The sequence below is a fragment of the Schistocerca nitens genome, chromosome 6, assembly GCF_023898315.1.
Source record: "Schistocerca nitens isolate TAMUIC-IGC-003100 chromosome 6, iqSchNite1.1, whole genome shotgun sequence".
NCBI lineage: Eukaryota > Metazoa > Arthropoda > Insecta > Orthoptera > Acrididae > Schistocerca > Schistocerca nitens.
The window spans coordinates 476265177-476284838 of NC_064619.1; the positions used below are offsets into that span (position 1 = coordinate 476265177).

Below are 19662 nucleotides of genomic sequence, written 5' to 3' on the forward strand. Positions count from 1 at the left end.
AGATAAATTATTTGGGATCCCCTATGAGTTAACTTTATTTTTCTGTTTCACTCAGTTACTGCAGTTCAAACTTCCCATTTTAGAGTACAACTTTGGTGTTATGCTGTTCACTGCAGTCTCCTTGCAAACAACATAACTCCAAGTTTTGATCATTGTCCAATTTCTGCTTGTTAGCTGTTGTACCCCATTTTATTATAGCTTCACCCAAGGCTCCAATTTACTTTCTTTCTACTCTTTTATCCCAGACATCATCCTCCCATTCCACTCCCAAACTTCCTTCTTCCTCTCCCATCCATAAGTTTCTCTCTGTATACTCTCCATTTTTTCTGTCTCTCTTCCTCAACCTTTGATTTTCCAGTTCCTCCCTTTTTAATCCAGACCAGAGAATTGGTTTTTTTCTCCTTCTACCTCTGCTGAATTCTTTCTCCCTCTTTCTTCTCTGTGTTGCTTCCCTCTAAGACATGTAATAGAAATAGTGTTTTTCATTATAAGTAAGTAGAATTAATTTGTCTCTTTGCTGCTATACTTTCAGTGTTATAAAATTTTACTAAAACAATGATGTCAGCATCTCCAGCAATAGATATCTAATAGTTCATATTTCCTTTGTATATGCGCCTGTAGTGTAATATGGCCCTTTATCCAATAATTTCAGGATTGTTATTACCAACTACCTCAACATCATTTGACCTCTAACACTTCACACCCTCTGTTTCTTCACCAATGTTTTTAACAGAGATTGCTGATACTTGCTTATGTACTGATATTTGACTTGTTGGTAGATGAAGTGACTCCTTATGATGAAAAAACATTCATCATATGTGTTTTGGTGGCAGGGGAAGGAGAGATGGTGGATAACATTCATAACCACTGAAGTTTGCAGCACTGTCCTAGGTTAAATTCCAAGCCTCTCCACAGTTTTCCATACTAAAGGCCATTTTTAAGTAACACAGATGTGATAAACCATGCGTTACTCAAGCCACAATTCATCATCATAGCCACAGAATTTCAAACCTCCTCACAATATTGAGAAAAATTAGATGAAATCGTTTTATATTTCATAAACTATGGTAGAATAGTAACATTGCTATTTCAACATGAATGCTCCTTGCAACTTAAACAATAAAATTCTACAGCAGATCACATGTTTTGTCAAATATTTTTGTTTCACTCTATAGCTCTTTCTTTTTTTTTCCTTTTTTATGCAATTCTTACCTGTTTGTAATCTGATATTCAGAGCAAATATTCAGTCAAGATCATTTTTCCTTGGAGCAAAAAACTTGTCTACATTTCTTGATACTGTACTTTGTCCAAGAAATACACCCAAGTATGTATAGAGTCTCTGTTAACCAACATTTGAGACAAAAGATGGTCACCGTGTTTATGCAATTGGATAAAAAATCCCCTTGTTCACCTCATTCAGAATAAAAAGCTACATCTATAATTTAAGATAAGGGTGAATTAAACATTAGATTTTATGACCTGTGTATTAGTTGTCAGGTAGCTTACCACTTAGTCATTCATAGCTATCTCCACACTAACCAAGTTCAGCTAATGATTTTCTTGTAATTAATAATGAAAGAATATTAAAAAGTTAATATTATCAGCCTCAAAAATATTCTGATCCATCACGAATTTCTGAATTATACTTTGCCTCCTCTGAATGAAATGCAAATGAATGTGGCTTGTTCAGGCATTTACTTTTTTCACTATTTGTATTTGTGCATAGTGTGAAAAGCTGACACTCACAGTGTCAGTAGGTTATTATACATGTAAGCCAAATCCATTAAGTGAGTTAATGACAAGACAAAAGATTATCACTTTTACACATACAGTAAGTTCTGTGGACCACAGATTGAAGGATAGCTTCTGTACATTACATTATCTAATGGCTCGCATTCATGATATTTCTTCTTTTGCAGTAACAACCAAGCAGCTTGTTTCTCCAAGTCACATATACAATTATTTTGAAAGCGCATCCTCAATAATACGTAGAAACGCCAATGATTTAAAAACATCTACCTGTTCATACAGTAAATGTGTTACTTCACTTTATATAGATATGAAACTGTCTTTTTGTTTGTCAGTTAAGGTGAAATAGTGGCACTAAAGAGCTGAGGTAAAGACAATTTGAAGATTAACATGGTCAGACCAGTTGGTGGTGATAGCGGTGAGAATCTAGATGTACCCATTGTACTGAGTTTGTTCCTCCTCCTTGCAGAAATGCTGTTTGCTACAACAACAATTAATTAGCATATCTACTCTGTGGTCATTGTTTCTAATGAGAGTAGTAACTATACTCTTCAAATATTAAAATATTTATAAGTGAACAATGGAATTCTTGGAAACCTGCTGCTTTCTAGTTATACTGTTTGCCTAACACAGCTTACCTAATATCCATACTATATACTATAAAAAGATAATTATCTATTCACTGACAGAAAAGAAGAGTTTTACAGTAAATGTGGATCCAAATAATTACTTGGTCAAATATACTCTGATTAAAATTACATTATGACTGATGTTTCAGTGTTTCAAATAGTAGGGCCAGCTGCCACATACTCACCATGTTGCCTGTTTAGAAGTATGTGCAGTACCTTGTGAAGCATGACTGGCTGCATGTTGGCAACACTGCCTCTGCCAAAGCAATTTGTCAGTCATACAAATTGGAGTATAGTATATAACACATTAAGCAAATTCTAATTTCCTGTTATATCATACTCAGGGGACAGTTTCAGACATAATATACTGTAATATGCTGATATAGATATCCTACAGTTGTTTTCTGTTCTAGCTCAAAACAAGAAATAATTATTGTTGGGCCAGTCAAAGTGCTCAGAAACAGCAATTGTAACCATAATTATTGACCTGTACTCTGGGACGTGGCTACTATGAATAGCATTGAGTTTTTGAGTTGAGTTGCCTTCACAGGTCATGCTTTACATCATCCTACTGATGAAGAATAAAGATGTACTCATGAAATAAAGCTTATGGACATTCAGCAGAACCTCTCGCTTCATGCTTTGAGTGACCAGCTTCTGTGGTACTAATGGCTCACCAGGCCACAAATCAAGTAAATTATTATTTTGAGACAAACAAAGTACTCCTTGTCAATCATGTGCCTAATTGATGTATCTCAGTAAGTCTTTCTATGCCAATACTGGATAATTGCTTCACCAGTGACCCATTATTGTACAGACAGGAATATAGCCAACTAGATTATACTATCACCTGAAGATCAGTGAATAATGTCAAATCAGTAATTATTGAAAAGAACATGTTAATTACTATTATTTTCTTTTAATGTAAAAATGTCTTTTCATTCCAGAATGTGTGGACCTCTTTCTGTTCAAAGAACATATGAAGCAGAGTTCCACAGTGTTAAATATAGAGGAAAACAAAATTTGTTGGCTGGTATTTTTATGTCACTTGCTAATATTGTGATACCAGGTACTTATACTTACTGAACTAAGAAAGATGTAGTATATGGAAAATTACATTTCTGTCATTTAACTTGAGTATTCATTTTTATCACAATTAATGCAATGTACATTAAATTAATTTCAGTTACCCTCAAGATGTGGTGATGTGGTTATCGCTACCGGTTCGAATCCCGGCCGGTGACCAACATACTTGATTGGAGTTTCTTTCCTATCCCTTGACCTAATAACTCCTCATGCATCCAAAACAATTGCATGCATGTTAGTCATCATATCGAAACATTCTACATACTATTGTTTTTTTTTTAAGAAAGGTAAAAATCTTCCAATCTATGTAAGCTTTGGAATCAAGTCATGTTCCAAGATAAACCTATTTTGCAATACCATTTTCTGTAGTTTCAAATCTGCAAGGACTTCAATAAAAATATCAGTAGTTACAAAATAATAACCTTCAAAAGTTAAAAGTTTTTACTATTGTTACTAAAATAGGAATTATATGGCTTATATTACATTTAGAATTGTTATCAGAAATATTCAGTGGTAAATCCATTCCCATCTTGGAGATTACTTATAGCATTTTGTAATTATATACATTTGCTAAATTAGGTGTAAAATGCAATAAATTGAAAATTGTATTTTGTTGTTTAACCTAGATATTTGCTCTCATCACAATTAATGCAATGGATATTAAACAAATTTCAGTTACCCTCAAGATGATGTGGTTATCGCTACCCGGTTCGAATCCCGGCCGGTGACCAGCATACTTGATTGGAGTTTGTCATTCCTATTCCTTGACCTCATAACTCCTCACTCTTCCAGAACTATTGCATATATGTTACAGGCAGCATATCAAAACCTTCTTCATACAGTTGATTTTTAAAAATGAAAGGTAACATATTCCAATTGATGTAATCTTTCATATTAAATGATAATATAATTTAAACCTCAGTTTCAAAATACCATTCATAGAAGTTTCAAATTACAACACTTCACTATCAATTTAGGTCATTAGCAAATAATGTTTCAAAAATGATAACTGTAAGTTTTTACTTTCTTTATAACTGATGATTGCTAATACAGGAATTGCATGGCTGATATTACCTTTGGAATGGTCGATAACAGTTTTTGACAGAAAAATTCCAATCTCATCTTGGAGATTATTTATGGCATTGAGTTCACTACCAAGCTTTACAACAGCTTGTTTGATCTACAAATGCATGGAGAGTCCCAGATTCCTTATGGCAAGTGGCCAAAATGATGAGGCTCTCAAAACTTTTAAAATAATTTATAGCCATAATACAGGAAATAACCCAGACATGTATGCAGTAAGTGTTTATTTTTATTTCTAAAAATTTCTCACACAGTAAGTGCCAGTGTTTTAAAGCAGTTATTTAATTACAGGTCAGGTGCATTTCAAATCAAATACATCCATCTCAGTCACCAATTAGCAGCATAAACTTGAAGAAAAGTCTGTTATCCATCATGAAAATTTGTTGGCAACAAGCAAAGCCTCTGTTCATTCCTCCTCACAGCAAAAATACAGCTGTTACATTTATGATGCAATTTACAACTTTATATGGGTAATTATTACAAATTTTATCAAAACTAGGTCAATATGTCTTAATGATATGAATATAATAGAAAGAAACATTCCACATGGGAAAAATATATTAGAAAACAAAGATGCTGTGACTTACCAAACGAGAAAGTGCTGGTAGATAGACACAATAAAAACACACAAACACACACACAAATTTCAAGCTTTTGCAACCCACAGTTGCTTCATCAGGAAAGAGGGAAGGAGACGGAAAGACGAAAGGATGTGGGTTTTAAGGGAGAGGGTAAGGAGTCATTCCAATCCCGGGAGTGGAAAGACTTACCTTAGGGGGGAAAATGGACAGGTATACACTTGCACACACACACATATATCCATCTGCACGTATACAGACACCAGGTGTCCAGTACAAATTTTCATTGCCGTCATTCCCTTATACAGCTTGTATTTACAATTGCAAATTCATTCCTTGTATTTCAGCATGGCTTCATGAATACAGCTTGTGATGCATGAACAGTAACAAATGGAAGTTTGGGTCTGGCCATGGGTTATGCATGAGTAGCCGAAGTGGTTAAGATGACCGCTCATGTAAAGCATGATTTCTGAGTTCAGTTCCAGTCCAGCGCAAATTTTCATTGTCCCCATTGTCTTATACTGCAGATGATTTTCTGTATTTGTGACTGTAAATACATTTCCTGTATCTCATAATGGCTGTAGTCGCTGCAGTGCCTGTTCCTTTGGACATGCATCCATGCCTTTGTATTGTTCTTCTTTATGATGCAGGCACTGCAATATTGTATTATGTTTTTGCTGTTCATGCAGTCAAACTTCAGCATCAGGCATGACTTTTTAATATACTATTTCATTTCTACTAACTGTATTTACAATACAAATCACATACATATTCACATATACCACAGAATGTATGGGCAAAATTATATCATTGTATGACTTGCAGTTCAGGAGATGTGGTGTCATAAACATTAAGATGTAGATTTTGCTTCAAAAGGAGGGCAAATTACTCTGACTATTCTCATTTAGCTCTTCAATTAGGAGAACACTTATCGACTCCCTACAAAGTTAAAACATCGTTTCCAACCTTTCTAAATTTTTATGACTTCCCTGATTGACATAAAATATTTAACAAATTAACTCATTTGTAATCAGATGTTTGAAGCTCTTTTAAATGCAGGAGTTCAAATCTTTGAACACTCAAGAGTGATGGTTTACTGGTGAATAAATAAAATGAAGAAGGTATATTATATTATACGAATATGCATGAATTAACAATTGTAATTTAAAGAACTGATATTTTCAAGGACTTTCCATTACCATTTACAGTTGTATTGTTTGCAAGTTTAAGAACAAAGAGAATTGTTGTTATGTACTACACATCTCCTTATACAGTCAAAAATATTACAAATCTGTCACCTTTATCTGCCCTAACGCATAATCGTTATAATATTGTACTCCTATGTGTTCTAGCTTGGTAGCATTCTTACACAGCAAATAGTTAAAGTCTTAACCTCAACATCTACACAAACAGCCTGTCCTGTAACTATCACACAGACCTTATTCATAAACAAATCTCCCAGGTGTTATCCTCCTCTCACTCTCTGACTGATACAGCTACAACATCCAAAATCTCAGAAGCACTCCACTTGTCACCCAGTACCACCCAGTCTTTGAATGCCTCAATCACTACTACTATCTCAGACACATGACTGTGTATTAATTAAATATAAATACACATAACTGTGACCAGTAACTTTTCAAATATTTGTTTATTTCCATATATTTGTTATCAAGTCTTTTCAGGCTCATCTTCATAGGCGTAATGAAAGTACAATAACTTCCGCATGGCGTGTCAGTGTACAACGAAACTAGGACCATACACAGAAAGAACTGCTATAATATAGTATAGGAGGTACTTGGAATAGATATACAATAAGATGAAGTGATACTTTTATTCAAACACTATAATTACACTGAAGTCACCACAATTTATGAAGATTTCTCAGACATTATGTAAGGTGAGTTTGGTTCTTAATATATGTGTGATCACTATGGACAGCAGTGCAAGCTCTGCAATAGGCTCCCATCCTGGCCACAAGGTTGGTAAGCAGTTCTTGTGGTAGGACAGTCCATTCCTCCACCAGTGCAGTTGACAGCAGCTGGATGGCCATTGGCGAATGTAAGACATGCTGCAGTACATCTCCCCAATGCATTTCAAACTTGCTTGATGAGATTTAAGTCAGGGGAATAGGCAGGCCAGTCTTTTATCTGGATATCTTTTTGTTCCTAAAGCTCCTTTACCTGCACTGTTCAACACAGTCACATGTTATCTTCCATAAAAGTCAAGTCAGGGCTGAATGCACCACTGAAATGATGCTCAAGGGGAGGGAGTGCAGTGTTACAACATTTACCAGTGACTATACTGTTGTTCAAGATTTGAAGATCAGAATGTCCATATGACATTATGCCTCCCCAAAACATAACACCTGGACCACCAAAATGAACATATTTGACAATGTTCCTGGATGCATTACCTGCTCCCATCCCTCAGCATATGAGGGTGTATCCAGAAACACTACTCAAAGTTAAAATGCTCTTATCTGAGAAGAGCACATGATCCCACTCCTCATTGGTCCCGTCCCTACACTCTTGCCACCAATGCAAACAGTGCCACAAATTGCTGGTGTCGACAGAACACAATGTACTAGTCATTGGGCAAAGAGACACCCCCATGCAGTCACCATCTCACTGTGGAGAGTGATATTGTGTGCCTTCCAATCCTGTTAAATGTGGTTGTAATTACAGCCACTGTTTCACATGGGTCCTTTATTGCATCCTGCACAATATAGTGGTTATCTGCTATTATAGTTGAGGAAGGTCAACGACATCCTCTACTCTAGGTAACAGTGCTTGGTGTTCAGAATGCTCCCCATATACATGAAACAATGTTGTGAGCAATACCAAAACCCTGGCTACACTTATCATACTATTCTGCCTCCAGTTTCTCAGTGATGCTTCCCCGTGTGAGATCACCCAAATGTTGCCTCTGTGCCACACTGTAATGAATAACATTGCACAAGTGCAACTCCTCAGTGATCCACACATATTGTTTTTTCCCATTCCTCTAACTGCTTCATGTTGCAGGGCCAGCCCCATTTGGCGCTATAGTCACACTGACCTCACGTCATGTAACATCCGTCTTTCTGTGCATGAATGGGCAACCACTGGCAACATGCTCCCACACTTTCATTCATTTCCACAGAGTATTTAATATGTTATTTCACAGAGTAGTTAATATGATTTGTTACTTTATCTACCTCATCCTTAAGTTTTACGGAGTAGTGTAGTTAAATGGCAAGTTGTGTCAGAAGATGAATTTCTTTACTGTGGTAGTATTTTAGTTAATATCTGTCTGGCAGTTGCCCAGTGGATATTTACTAAATACCACCCACACTGACATAGTAAGTGAAGAAAATCATCTTGTGACATGACTTGCAACTACCAAATGGATATCTACAATTCCATCTCTACTGTCAATTTAAATGAGAAAAAGAAAAAATCTGCCTTTTGACACAACTTGCCTCATAGCAATCAGCTATGGTGATACATTAATGTGTTTCCTATCTTTTTGTCACATAGCCAGTCCCCAGCTTCACACTATGGAAATCTATATGTAATTTCTGCATTATGCTTATGTATAAGAGCATCAAAAAACTCAAAATCTAGTTTATGGATATAAACAAGTATTTCAGAAGTAATTGGTCACACTTATTTGCATTTATATTTAATTTTCTTATTGTTTTTAATTCCTCATGTTTGTTCTCCTCCTCCTCTCTCAATCCTCTATATGAGGTTTCCCCCTTTTCTTTTCTTCAAAATTCTTACTGTGCTATTCATTTCAGTTGTTCTCCTGTTACTCTTTCTTTCTTACTTTATTCTCATCATCGCAGGACTGAAGTTGGCACAGTGCTTACCAGCATAATATCTTCGACCTATTTACACACTCTGACACCACATCCTGCAACTTTGTCTCCCTTCACCCCCACAACAGATCACTCCCTCTCATCTTGGTATGACTGAGTGAGGTGGCACAGTGGTTAGCTCACTTGACTCATAGTTGGGAGGATGACAGTTCAAATCCCCAGTCAGCTATCCAGATTTATGTTTTCCATAATTTCCCTAAATCACTTAAGGATAAAGCCAGGATGATTCCTTTGAAATAGGGCTCAGGCAATTTCCTTCACCATCCTTCCATAACCTGAGTTTGTAGTGCATCTCTAATGACCTCATTGTCAACAGGACCTAAATTCTAATCTTCCATTTCATCCCAGGACCTCTCTCTCTCTCTCTCTCTCTCTCTCTCTCTCTCTCTCTCAGGGAAGGAACTAACAGTCCTACGTGTCGACCAGCAGGACAAATAAGTCTGCCTCCTAAGCTAAGCACTAGGCAGCAATTATATCTCATAATCTTGTAGTAATCTTGCACAGACCCATACTGTGCAATTTTAAAGACATTAATGATCATACACTAAGTGAAATTGTATGTCTAAAAATCTTCTATGGATTTCAGCTGAAAAACAAATATATACATATGGATTGGAATGACTCCTTACCCTCTCCCTTAAAACCCACATCCTTTCGTCTTTCCCTCTCCTTCCCTCTTTCCTGATGAGGCAACAGTTTGTTGCGAAAGGTTGAATTTTGTGTGTATGTTTGTGTTCGTTTGTGTGTCTGTCGACCTGCCAGCACTTTCATTTGGTAAGTCACATCATCTTTATATATATATATATATATATATATATATATATATATATATATATATATATATATATATATATATATATATAAAACAAAGATGATGTGACTTACCGAACGAAAACGCTGGCAGGTCAATAGACACACAAACACACACACAAAATTCGAGCTTTCGCAACAACAGACATATTTAAAGACAAAGACTCTTTGTGTGATGCCTACTTTAGAAGGAGGCCTTTTGGCTGAAATCTTACTGTTTAGCAGTCTTTTTGCTGTGCCTGTCTGTGACTTCACGTCTCCACTACATGGCGAGTATCAATGTACCCTTCTCATAATATTGTCATTATTCCATCCTGGATTATCCACTGTTTTTATGAATGTTTTGTATTAGTTAATTATGAAGATGGACTGGTAACTCAGCAATATTTACTCCTGGTTATTGCATGTTGACTGCTCAATGCCTCAGCAATGCAGTTTTCTTTACCTTTAAAAATTCAATTACTTATAATACAGTCAGGACTTTCCAGTACCATGAGTTGCATTTAAGAGTATGTCTGATGGTGCAGACAGGAGGACATGGATGTTAATTTCTTCTTTGTGCTTTTACTTTCTGATATCTTACAGAATTATCTTCTGGTGCAATGCAGATAAACTAAATAAACTATTTACACAGTAATTCAAGTAGTAAGAAAACTATGTAGATATCTTAGAAATGTTATACTGTTTATCAGAAACTATAATGAGGTTCATGCTAACTTAATTATGTTTAAGGACCACATTTCATAATCTCATCGTATGACAGAGATGTCATCCATACACTTTTTTCTTTTCAGTTTTAACACATTACGTTTGTGGTTACCACAAATGCTGACATCTGTGCAGGAGCACCTATCACAGCAAGAAATGACCCACAGTTCTCCAGTAATAAAAAGCATATGTGAAATTTTGCAAATAACAATGTCTACTAATGTAACTGAGAATATCTCTGAACCTGAGGTCCACTGTGTTTTTGTAAGTACCATTCATCTGGATATTGTATTAGACATCTATTGCACATTAGGAAAAGAAATGCAATGTCAACAAAGACTGATGTTTACAAAACACTGAACACAAATTAATGTTGCACCTGAACACATTCCAAGTGATTAAGTGACTGAATAACTGCCATAAAATGTGACAATAACAGGAAGTACCTCCAGGAAGTTTAACCCCCAGTGTTGCCAGTAAAAACACTTAAAATAGAACACAACACTGTTCACTTTTGGAACAACACATTCTCTCTTCATGGAGAAAAAAGTAATAGTAGGGAGAGGTTGGCAAGTGAGGCACAGTACGTCTCTCTGACCTATGACACGAAATACCTATGTGTCATGGATATCACATTAGTAAGCACAGTGCCAGCATCAGTTCTGAGATGTTGGAAAGGACAGAAGGAGAGGATGACTGAATAAGAAGAGTAAGAGAAAATGAAAAGTGGAAAATATAATGAATCTAAGGAATAGGAAAAAGGTGATAAAAAGGAAAAGATAGAGGGATAAGTATGTGAATAATATTTAAAAACTTCCAACAAAGAGCATATTAGGAAAATGAATGGAGGACCAAATGAAGTTAACTAAAAGAGGATGGAAGGATGTGATGGAGAGCAAATTTCCATCTCCATAACTCAGAGAAAGCAATGTCGGAGTATTCCAGTGCTTAGGTGCCAAACTGCTGATTCAGAGGTCTGGTGTTCAGTGCCTTGTCAGTCCTAGGATTCTCACCTGTCCTAGGATTCTCATCTATCACTTTTCTCACCTGTGATAATGTTTGTTAATGTGAAAAATGTCAAACAGCATGTTAATGTGTAAAATACCAAACAGCAATTTGGTTCAGAGTTGATATTAAACTGCAGGTCACCCTATAACTGGCTTTGTATGTCAGTTCAAAGGTTGGAGAGAGGCAATGGCATACCACCTCCAATAGGAACTTGCCTAGTAAAGCACTTTAGTGTTCAAACTGCCCTTTGGCTTATGGCAGCTTTAGTTTTACTAATTCTGTATGAGAGGGTCCAAATGACCTGTGTGGTACAATAGGCACTCAGCTCCCTTGAGCCATGCTGTATAGGAGGGATGCACAGACCATGGCCCACACATGACTTGCAATTGATCTGCTGGTCCCTCATCATTTGTTCTTGTAATTAGACTCCTTGCACACTTGTTCAACAAAGCAGTCATGTAAACAAGAGCAGTACATATGTCTGCAAGGAACATGTTATTTAGTCTTCAATGGGCACTTCAACAATATACATATTACTGCATTAAGCTTTTTGTGACAAAGGTATTTCTGCGAACCTGTAAACACATATTTTAAGATTATTTGTCAATAATGTGGGAAAAACACCAGGTCCAACTTTCACATAAAACATTTTTTACTGAGAGACTGTTACAAACTTTAACAACAATGAACATAAAGAAACAAATCTATCAATGAAAAACAGGAATAAATTAACAGTCCCGTGAATTTCAGATGTTATCTGTGAACATAGTTCCCCCCTGCACACACAAAAACTGCTCTGCAATATTTGTCTTCTCTGGTGCACCACTTGCCTCACTGGTATATAAATCTTTAAACCCCCATCTCAATTCCAGGTTTGACGATACTGACTGTAATCCGACTGAGATGAGGAGGAGCAACTTCGCTAGGGTTGCATAAATTCAGCACCTGTTGCTGTAGTACTGGGACCCTTGTGATAATACTTCCTTGGCACATATCATAGGTAGCATTTATTTTAACTTTTGTAGCTTGTTATGGGCCAAGATTCTTGGCCTTCAGCTTTGAAATTGGTCTAATTTGTGTTCCTTTTATCACCACAAGATCACCAACTTTGTACTTGAAGGCTTTCTTCCTGTGTTGGTCAAAGATAGCTTGGTTTTCTTCTTGAACCTTATTAATTTCTAATTTAGAATCTTTCTTCAGTTCATTGCATCTTTATTCATATGAATCAACAATTTCTTCTTTTAATGATTTCATGAAGATCAGTCTGTGAGTGCATCTTAACTCCTATCAAAAGTTCAGAGTGTTTTTTTCCCAATACTTCTATGGTACATTGAAGTCATTCTATTTTAGCTAATGGTACCACTTTGTACCATTCGAAGGGTTAACAGTACTAAACTTAGAGATTATTGTAGCCAAAGTAGAATTGATCCTCTCAATCTGTTCGTTGGCTCTAGGGAGTCCTATCATTACTAAAATGTGTTCAACTCCCTCTGGGTTCCAGAATGCCTCGAATTCTTGAGAAGTAAAGCAAGTCCCCTTGGACTGGCTATCTGAAATTACTTTTCTGTAATTCTGTCTAACTAACTGCTTCTACTGATCTTGTAATCTCTACAGGATACAACCACATAAACTTCGTAAATGTATCAATAATATGTAGAATATGGTTGTTTCCTTTGTGGTAAGTATATAATGGCTCACTCTCTGTAAATAAGGGATGAAAGAAACCATCCTTCTTTCCTGATTTCTCATTCACAATTTAACATTTTGCACAACTGGAGATCACTCTTTTCACACTGTTGGTCAAATCTGGTATACACTGATTTGTTTTACCTCCTCTTCAGTTTTCTTAACAGCACAATGACCTGTCTCATGCACAAGCTTGATGATTTCACACTACATAGTGTGTGAGAGCACAAAAGTCTCTGTTCTGAACTTTAAAAGAATTCCAATTCTCACTACAAAGTTTTGTAAGGTTGATCTTTAAGAAAGTTCTTGATCACTGACAAATAATCATGCTTATCTTGAGTATTCTTGGATCTTCAATAAGTAACTTCTAAGTTTCAAGTTTCCAGCTGTTGATTGAAAAGTAAAGTTAAAAAATTCTCTCAAACATCACCATTTTTTATGTCAACAGGAATTGTTTCAAAAATGAACTTAGGGAAAGATTTAATGACTTTATATTTTTATTTACTTTTCTGATTTCACCCATTGCTGGCATTTCTAGATACTCTGTCATCTTGTTTCACTCTTCACATTGTAATGTTCTCCTCGGATCATTAACACTTAACTTAAATTTCGTTTGCCTGGTATTCATTGATGATTGAAAAAAAAAAGGTTTCAAGCGTCACAAAATTTATTGACAATCGAACTACACACCACACGTAAACAAAACACTGGCTGACTGACCTACTGACATCCTTGCGGCATCACTGTGTCACTTTATGTAGAATTTTAACAATACGTTTCAAAATAACCCATTATTAATTTTGTGAAATTTTGATGTTACAAGTAAAATTTATAAAATGTAAAGAAACTGATGTTACAGCTGAATAAGGTATAAAATACAATATCAAATGACATAATTTTTTGTAGTAATATCTATAGTTTGCTATAAGAAAATCCATCTGAATTTCAATTACAATAATGTCTCTTGTATTATTTTAGTTGTGATTAATGACAGTTTGGATTTGGTTACTAACATTCAATGGCAGTACAGAACTCATGCTTTATCTGATTACATACATAAAATGCACAAATAAGGCCTCAAATTCTGGAAATCAAAAAGTTGTGTGATTTAAACAATTGGAGGGATAATTATAAATTTAATGACAAAGACTATCAATTACTGAGGAGGACATAAAAATAGATAACAAATGAAAATACATTGCTTAGTAATAACTTGTAAGCTGTTTCTCAAGATAATGTTTTCTGTGTTAACTCATTAATCAAGAGCAATTATGGTAATTAGAGGTGTTAGTTATTTATGCCGGCATTTCCACAGCCTCTTAACACTTGTTGCTATATATTTATTACTTCAATTTCTCAATTAGATATTTGATTTAGCATTTGTACATAATTTTGTTAATGACAACAATCTCTTGACAGTTACAATATGCGTCCTTCCAGAATATTCTATATGTTTTCACAAAAATATTCCATGTTTTAGCAAATTAGATAGGTCAATACCTATAAAGACACACATACAAGGCCTTAGGAAGCACAGTATCGTCCGATAACTACCCGGATGCATATAAAAAAAGAAAAGTTGGTATCAGACACTTCATATTAATCTTGGGGGGAGGCTGTATCATTATAACATCATTCCTAAATAAACCAAACGAATACATAATAGCCATTGGTGTGTACTGAACTTTTTGTTAAGTTAAGCAGTTACAAGTAGAAAATATCATTTTGATGTGCATCTACAAGATGCGGCACATAAAACCTGCTCGTTGTATGCAATGATAATGTTCCAGTGCATTCCCTTGCTTCAATAGTAATGGAAAGCAAGAACTGCCTTTCAAACAGTTGTGCATGAACTAACCATTCCCTCTAGTGTACCAACACTGCACCATTAAAACTTGTCGAGACCAGTTCAGGAAAAGGCCTCACTGTATGAAGTCAGGTTAGTGTGAGTGTGTGATAATGCCGTATTCATTACCCAAGCATGTTGCCACTGCTGAAGCATCCACTCACATGGGATGTTTTGTGAAAACAAAGAATTTCTTTCAGGAGAGATTTCCATCACACTATGTGCCAGCAAAAATTACCACACAGAAATTGATTGAAAAATGGCGGTGTACAGGATCAGTTCAAAATGCTCCCAGCAACAGATCACCATATGTCTCCACACCTGAATTAAAGAAGCAGGTGCAGGAGATAATGACAAGAAGACTTTGTAAGACGACAAGGAGACTGGGTCAACAGGTTCAAGTGAGTGAGAAAAGTTTCAGGTGTGTTTTAATGGGACTAAAGTTAAAACTGTATCTGATAGTGTTGTGCAAGAACTAAAGGAGCCTGACCTGCAGAAGAGAGTGCAGTCCTGTTCATAGCCATTGAGAAATTTTGCCAGTGGTGTCTGGGACCCACTGAGACTCATCATGAGTGACGAGGCATGGTTCTAGCTGTCTGCGTACATAAATTCCCAAAACAACCAGTATTGGTTGACAGAAAATCCATACAAAATCCACCAGGTACCCTTGCATGACACAAAGATTAGTGTCTGGAGGGCCATTTCTGCCACATGTGTTGTGAGGTCCATATTCTTTGAGATTACATTGAACAGTGACGTGTAATTGGGAATACTGAACGAGTTTTATTCAAAATTGACAGAAGAGGACTTTACAGGCCGATTTTAAGGGCCAGTTTTACATGCTGCACCCTGTGCATTTCTAGTGAATTATTAGATCAACAGTTTGTATAACTCATGTTAAGAGATCAGCTACCACAGGAGGTCCTTTTCCACAGATAACTATGTATATAGTTCACAAACTCAAGAGCAGTTTACAAATTATGTATATAGTTCTTTATCCTTTTTAGGACTGAAAAGCTTCTTTCAATTGATGTGCTGGATCACTGGATGCAGAAATAAACACAATAATTTCACAGAGTTTTATAAAATTTCACAGAATGCTATTTGGATTCCATTTGACTTCCTATACCTCAACAAATCACCACTACTTTTACATTACATTTCTCCTGAAATGTATATTACCACTAGCTGTCATCTTAAGTAGAAAAAATTTAAAAAATGGTCAATAATTGCCCGTTAGTGATTGTAATGCAAATTCAAGGAAATACTGTTTGCATTGATCAAAATTATATACATTTAAAAGTTCCAAAAATTACAGATAGTCCAAGTTACTGAATATAATTATCTTGTAACTACCCAATCAGTGTGTCTAAAATTTCACTGTAAATTATTCTGAAGTTTGTTTCCAAATTGACTGCAGCATCATACCTAGGGCATTTAGTTACTTGTTCATCCATATGTTGGCCATGAAGGGCTCTTTCCCACATTGCATCAAATCTGTCATTTTTAGGTTATTCAATATTTCTTTGAACTCATTAAAATTTCCAGTGTCATAAGCTTTGGTTACAATTATATAAAATGATGCATAATGAATGGTGAACATTTCTGGAAAAGCATGTAGAAGGACTACATAATTCTTCATTATGTCAAGGTCACTCAATAACTACAGTGTTCACATCACCATTTTCAGCAATTGATTGCCATTTTCATATTTGATTAATCCAGCAACAACTTCATCGTGATACATAACAATTCCAGTTATGCACTCTGAACATCGTCAAGTTGTGTAAAATATGTCCATCAATCATATATAATGTTGATGGGTATAAAGGGAGATTGTTTAATATGTGAATACATGATGTCATCACCTATGTGTCTAGTGTCACTCCCAAGTATTGTGGTGTGGGGCAGTGTTCTAACTGCGTTTCCTCCCATTCAATTTACAGATTCCTTGATGCTTAGTTGTTTCTTACGTGCAAAGCACAAGTATGGGTTTTGGCAGGATTTAGCTTCAATAGATTTTTCTGGAAGTATGTTCTCAGTTCTGTTAAGGATTCAGACAGTCTTTTCTCAACACTTTTGTAATTTTCTGTCTTGGTTGTAATAGCATACTCATCTACATAAATGAAGCTCTCTGTCCCATTTGACAAGGGTCAAGGAGACTTTCTTGAAGCAACCCACCTCTCTGTGTTCTACATCATCTTCTGCATCCTTGAAAATGTACAGAATGGCTGCAATTATAAAAAGAAGTTCTCTATAATGTAGGTAAAATTAAAGTCCAGTTATTTCACAAACTTTTATAAACAGTATTCTGTGGTTCATCTCTTAGGCTGTCCCACAATTTTCTGTTCTTCAAAACAGTTCTCAGGATGCTGTGAGAGATTCATATCTTACAACTTATAGCTCTCATGCTCTCTAAACCTGGTTTGTTATGGTATTAAATATCACTTGGTAGTGCCCATTAATCTATGCAGTCTCATTCTTTAGAAAAGTTTATACATACAGCAGAGCAATGAAATGGCTGTATAATTCTTAGGATAATCCTGATCCATACCCAGTTTCAATGATTTGTGCTTTTGTCCAGATTTTTAGCAATTTGCCCACACTACCACACTCTTTTATTTGGTCAACTCAAATGTCACTGAAGCCTGTTGCACTTATTTATAACTTTGTTGAAATCATCTGTGTTAGATGGTTTTGACAGATCTTTTGTCTCTTGGTTATCTGTTGGTCATCTTTTTTCCCAGTTTTGCCATTCTGTAACAGTTGCTGTGTGACTTGATCAGCTTTGACATCTGTTTATACTGTTGCTCCTTGTCTTTGATATACTGGAAATAATTGTTGAACTTTTGTGGTAGCTTTTCAGTTGAAGAGATCTTTTTATTAGAAATCATAGTATTCCTGGATATCTGCTTTGGGAGTAAGTCCTAGTATGTTATTTACTCTGACCTACAGGGAGTGGCAGTATGTGAACAGGATTAATGACTCATAAACACATCATCATACACTTTCAATACTGTGTTTATAGACTGAACTTCCTCAACTAGCATTTGAGTGTACTTTGGTCCATTAGCTTTTATGAAGTTGTATCTGCACCATACTTAATATTTTTTGGAAAAATGGCAACAAAACTTTGACACACAATCGAATGGACCATGTACTTGGCATTGGTGTACATACTAATATATATCACTGCAGTGCTGTGTGTTTACTCACAAAGAGCAGGTTCAGATCACAGCTGTGCTGTCATCCCCCAATGGTAAAGGATTGGAGAAGTTCACTATCATGGAGATGGGACATGTGGTACACTTTATACCGTGTTAGCCCAGCTTTTGCATTTGTATCATCTTTGTGATATGTCCACACTTGACTGTGGCTGTAGATGTCGTCTATAATAATGGATGCTTTTTTATTACTGAGGTTCTATTGTGTGCTGAAGTCAAAATTTGTTCAGAGTTTTGTACAAAAATGTTGTGATACAGGTATTCAGCTCTCTTGTGGTTATTTTAGTATCATTTCATTCTTCGTGCTTGACTGAGCACACTTGAATTTCCAGCTTTATGAAAATTGCACTTCCATAGCATGCACAGTGTTGTTCCAATATCACTTTCATTCCTTGTATTTTGGGAGACTGGTGTTGGGTACTCCCTCGAGTTTCTGCAAAGCAGAGTACATCACATTTATTTGACGTATATCTTGTGCAGTAGCTGTTCTATGCTTGATAAAAGACCTATATTTGCAGAAATAGTTGTTAGGGCTAGTTCTGATATGAGGACCTTTTGCGATTCTCATCTGGCATACTGAAAATGTCTTAACGTAGGGATACAGTGCTAGCATACAATCTGAGCCACCATAAAATAGTTAATTTGGCAATGGAAGGATGTGCATTTGGGGGAGTTAAAAATATAGAGGGAGCCCAAGGCTTGAACAGTAAGCAGGTTCAACTGGGCATAGATTAAAACATTTATTTATAGATGAAGAAATTCATACAGGATAGACTAGTGTGAAGAGCTGAATCAAATAACACAAGCAGGCCACAGCACTGCCACTGCCAACAACAAAAACTATCTTAGAGAGATTACTGTCCATGCAGACAGTAGTCAATGATCACTCACAGGAAAAATGGTTATAAGATGATCATCAATTTCCTGACTAACATTTCTGTAATTAAAGAAAATATGTGAAGTACACAAGTATTACTGTGCTACAGCATTATCTTCTAATGCAATGCACCAAACAGTGGAAACAGTTTCACAAACGATGGGTAGGACCATGGAAAACATGCCAGCTGAAAACCAATCCAAACCCATTTTTACAAAGGCTTTGATTGTCCTCACAACAGGTAGGTCTTTGTACTCCTGGAGTCTGAGTGATCTGTCCTTCATTTTTAACCTTTCCCAAGTGATCCCTCTCTCCCCTCCTAGGAAGGAACAAATAGTTTCAGAGGCTTAGGATAGTGCTGTGTACTTTTACATATGTGTGTAATTATGTTTTTATTATTAAATATTTTGCCTCCTGTTAAGTTAAGCACTAGCCAGCAACTCTGTCTCATATTTCTAAAAGGTATTACAGTCATAGACAAGTATCTTCCAAAATATATGTTAAGTTTTAATA

General features: G+C 35.9%; 1 protein-coding gene across 1 annotated transcript in view; it reads left to right on the forward strand.

Moving 5' to 3' along the window:
- Positions 1 to 3693, forward strand: part of LOC126262612 (synaptic vesicle glycoprotein 2A-like) — a 53459-nt gene extending 49766 nt beyond the window's left edge. Inside the window, exons 5-6 of the mRNA XM_049959367.1 lie at positions 3326 to 3447; positions 3565 to 3693. Of these exons, the coding sequence (XP_049815324.1) occupies positions 3326 to 3447; positions 3565 to 3584 (142 nt within the window). The 3' untranslated portion in view covers positions 3585 to 3693. The remainder of the gene's footprint in view (positions 1 to 3325; positions 3448 to 3564) is intronic.
- Positions 3694 to 19662: the final 15969 nt, after the last annotated feature.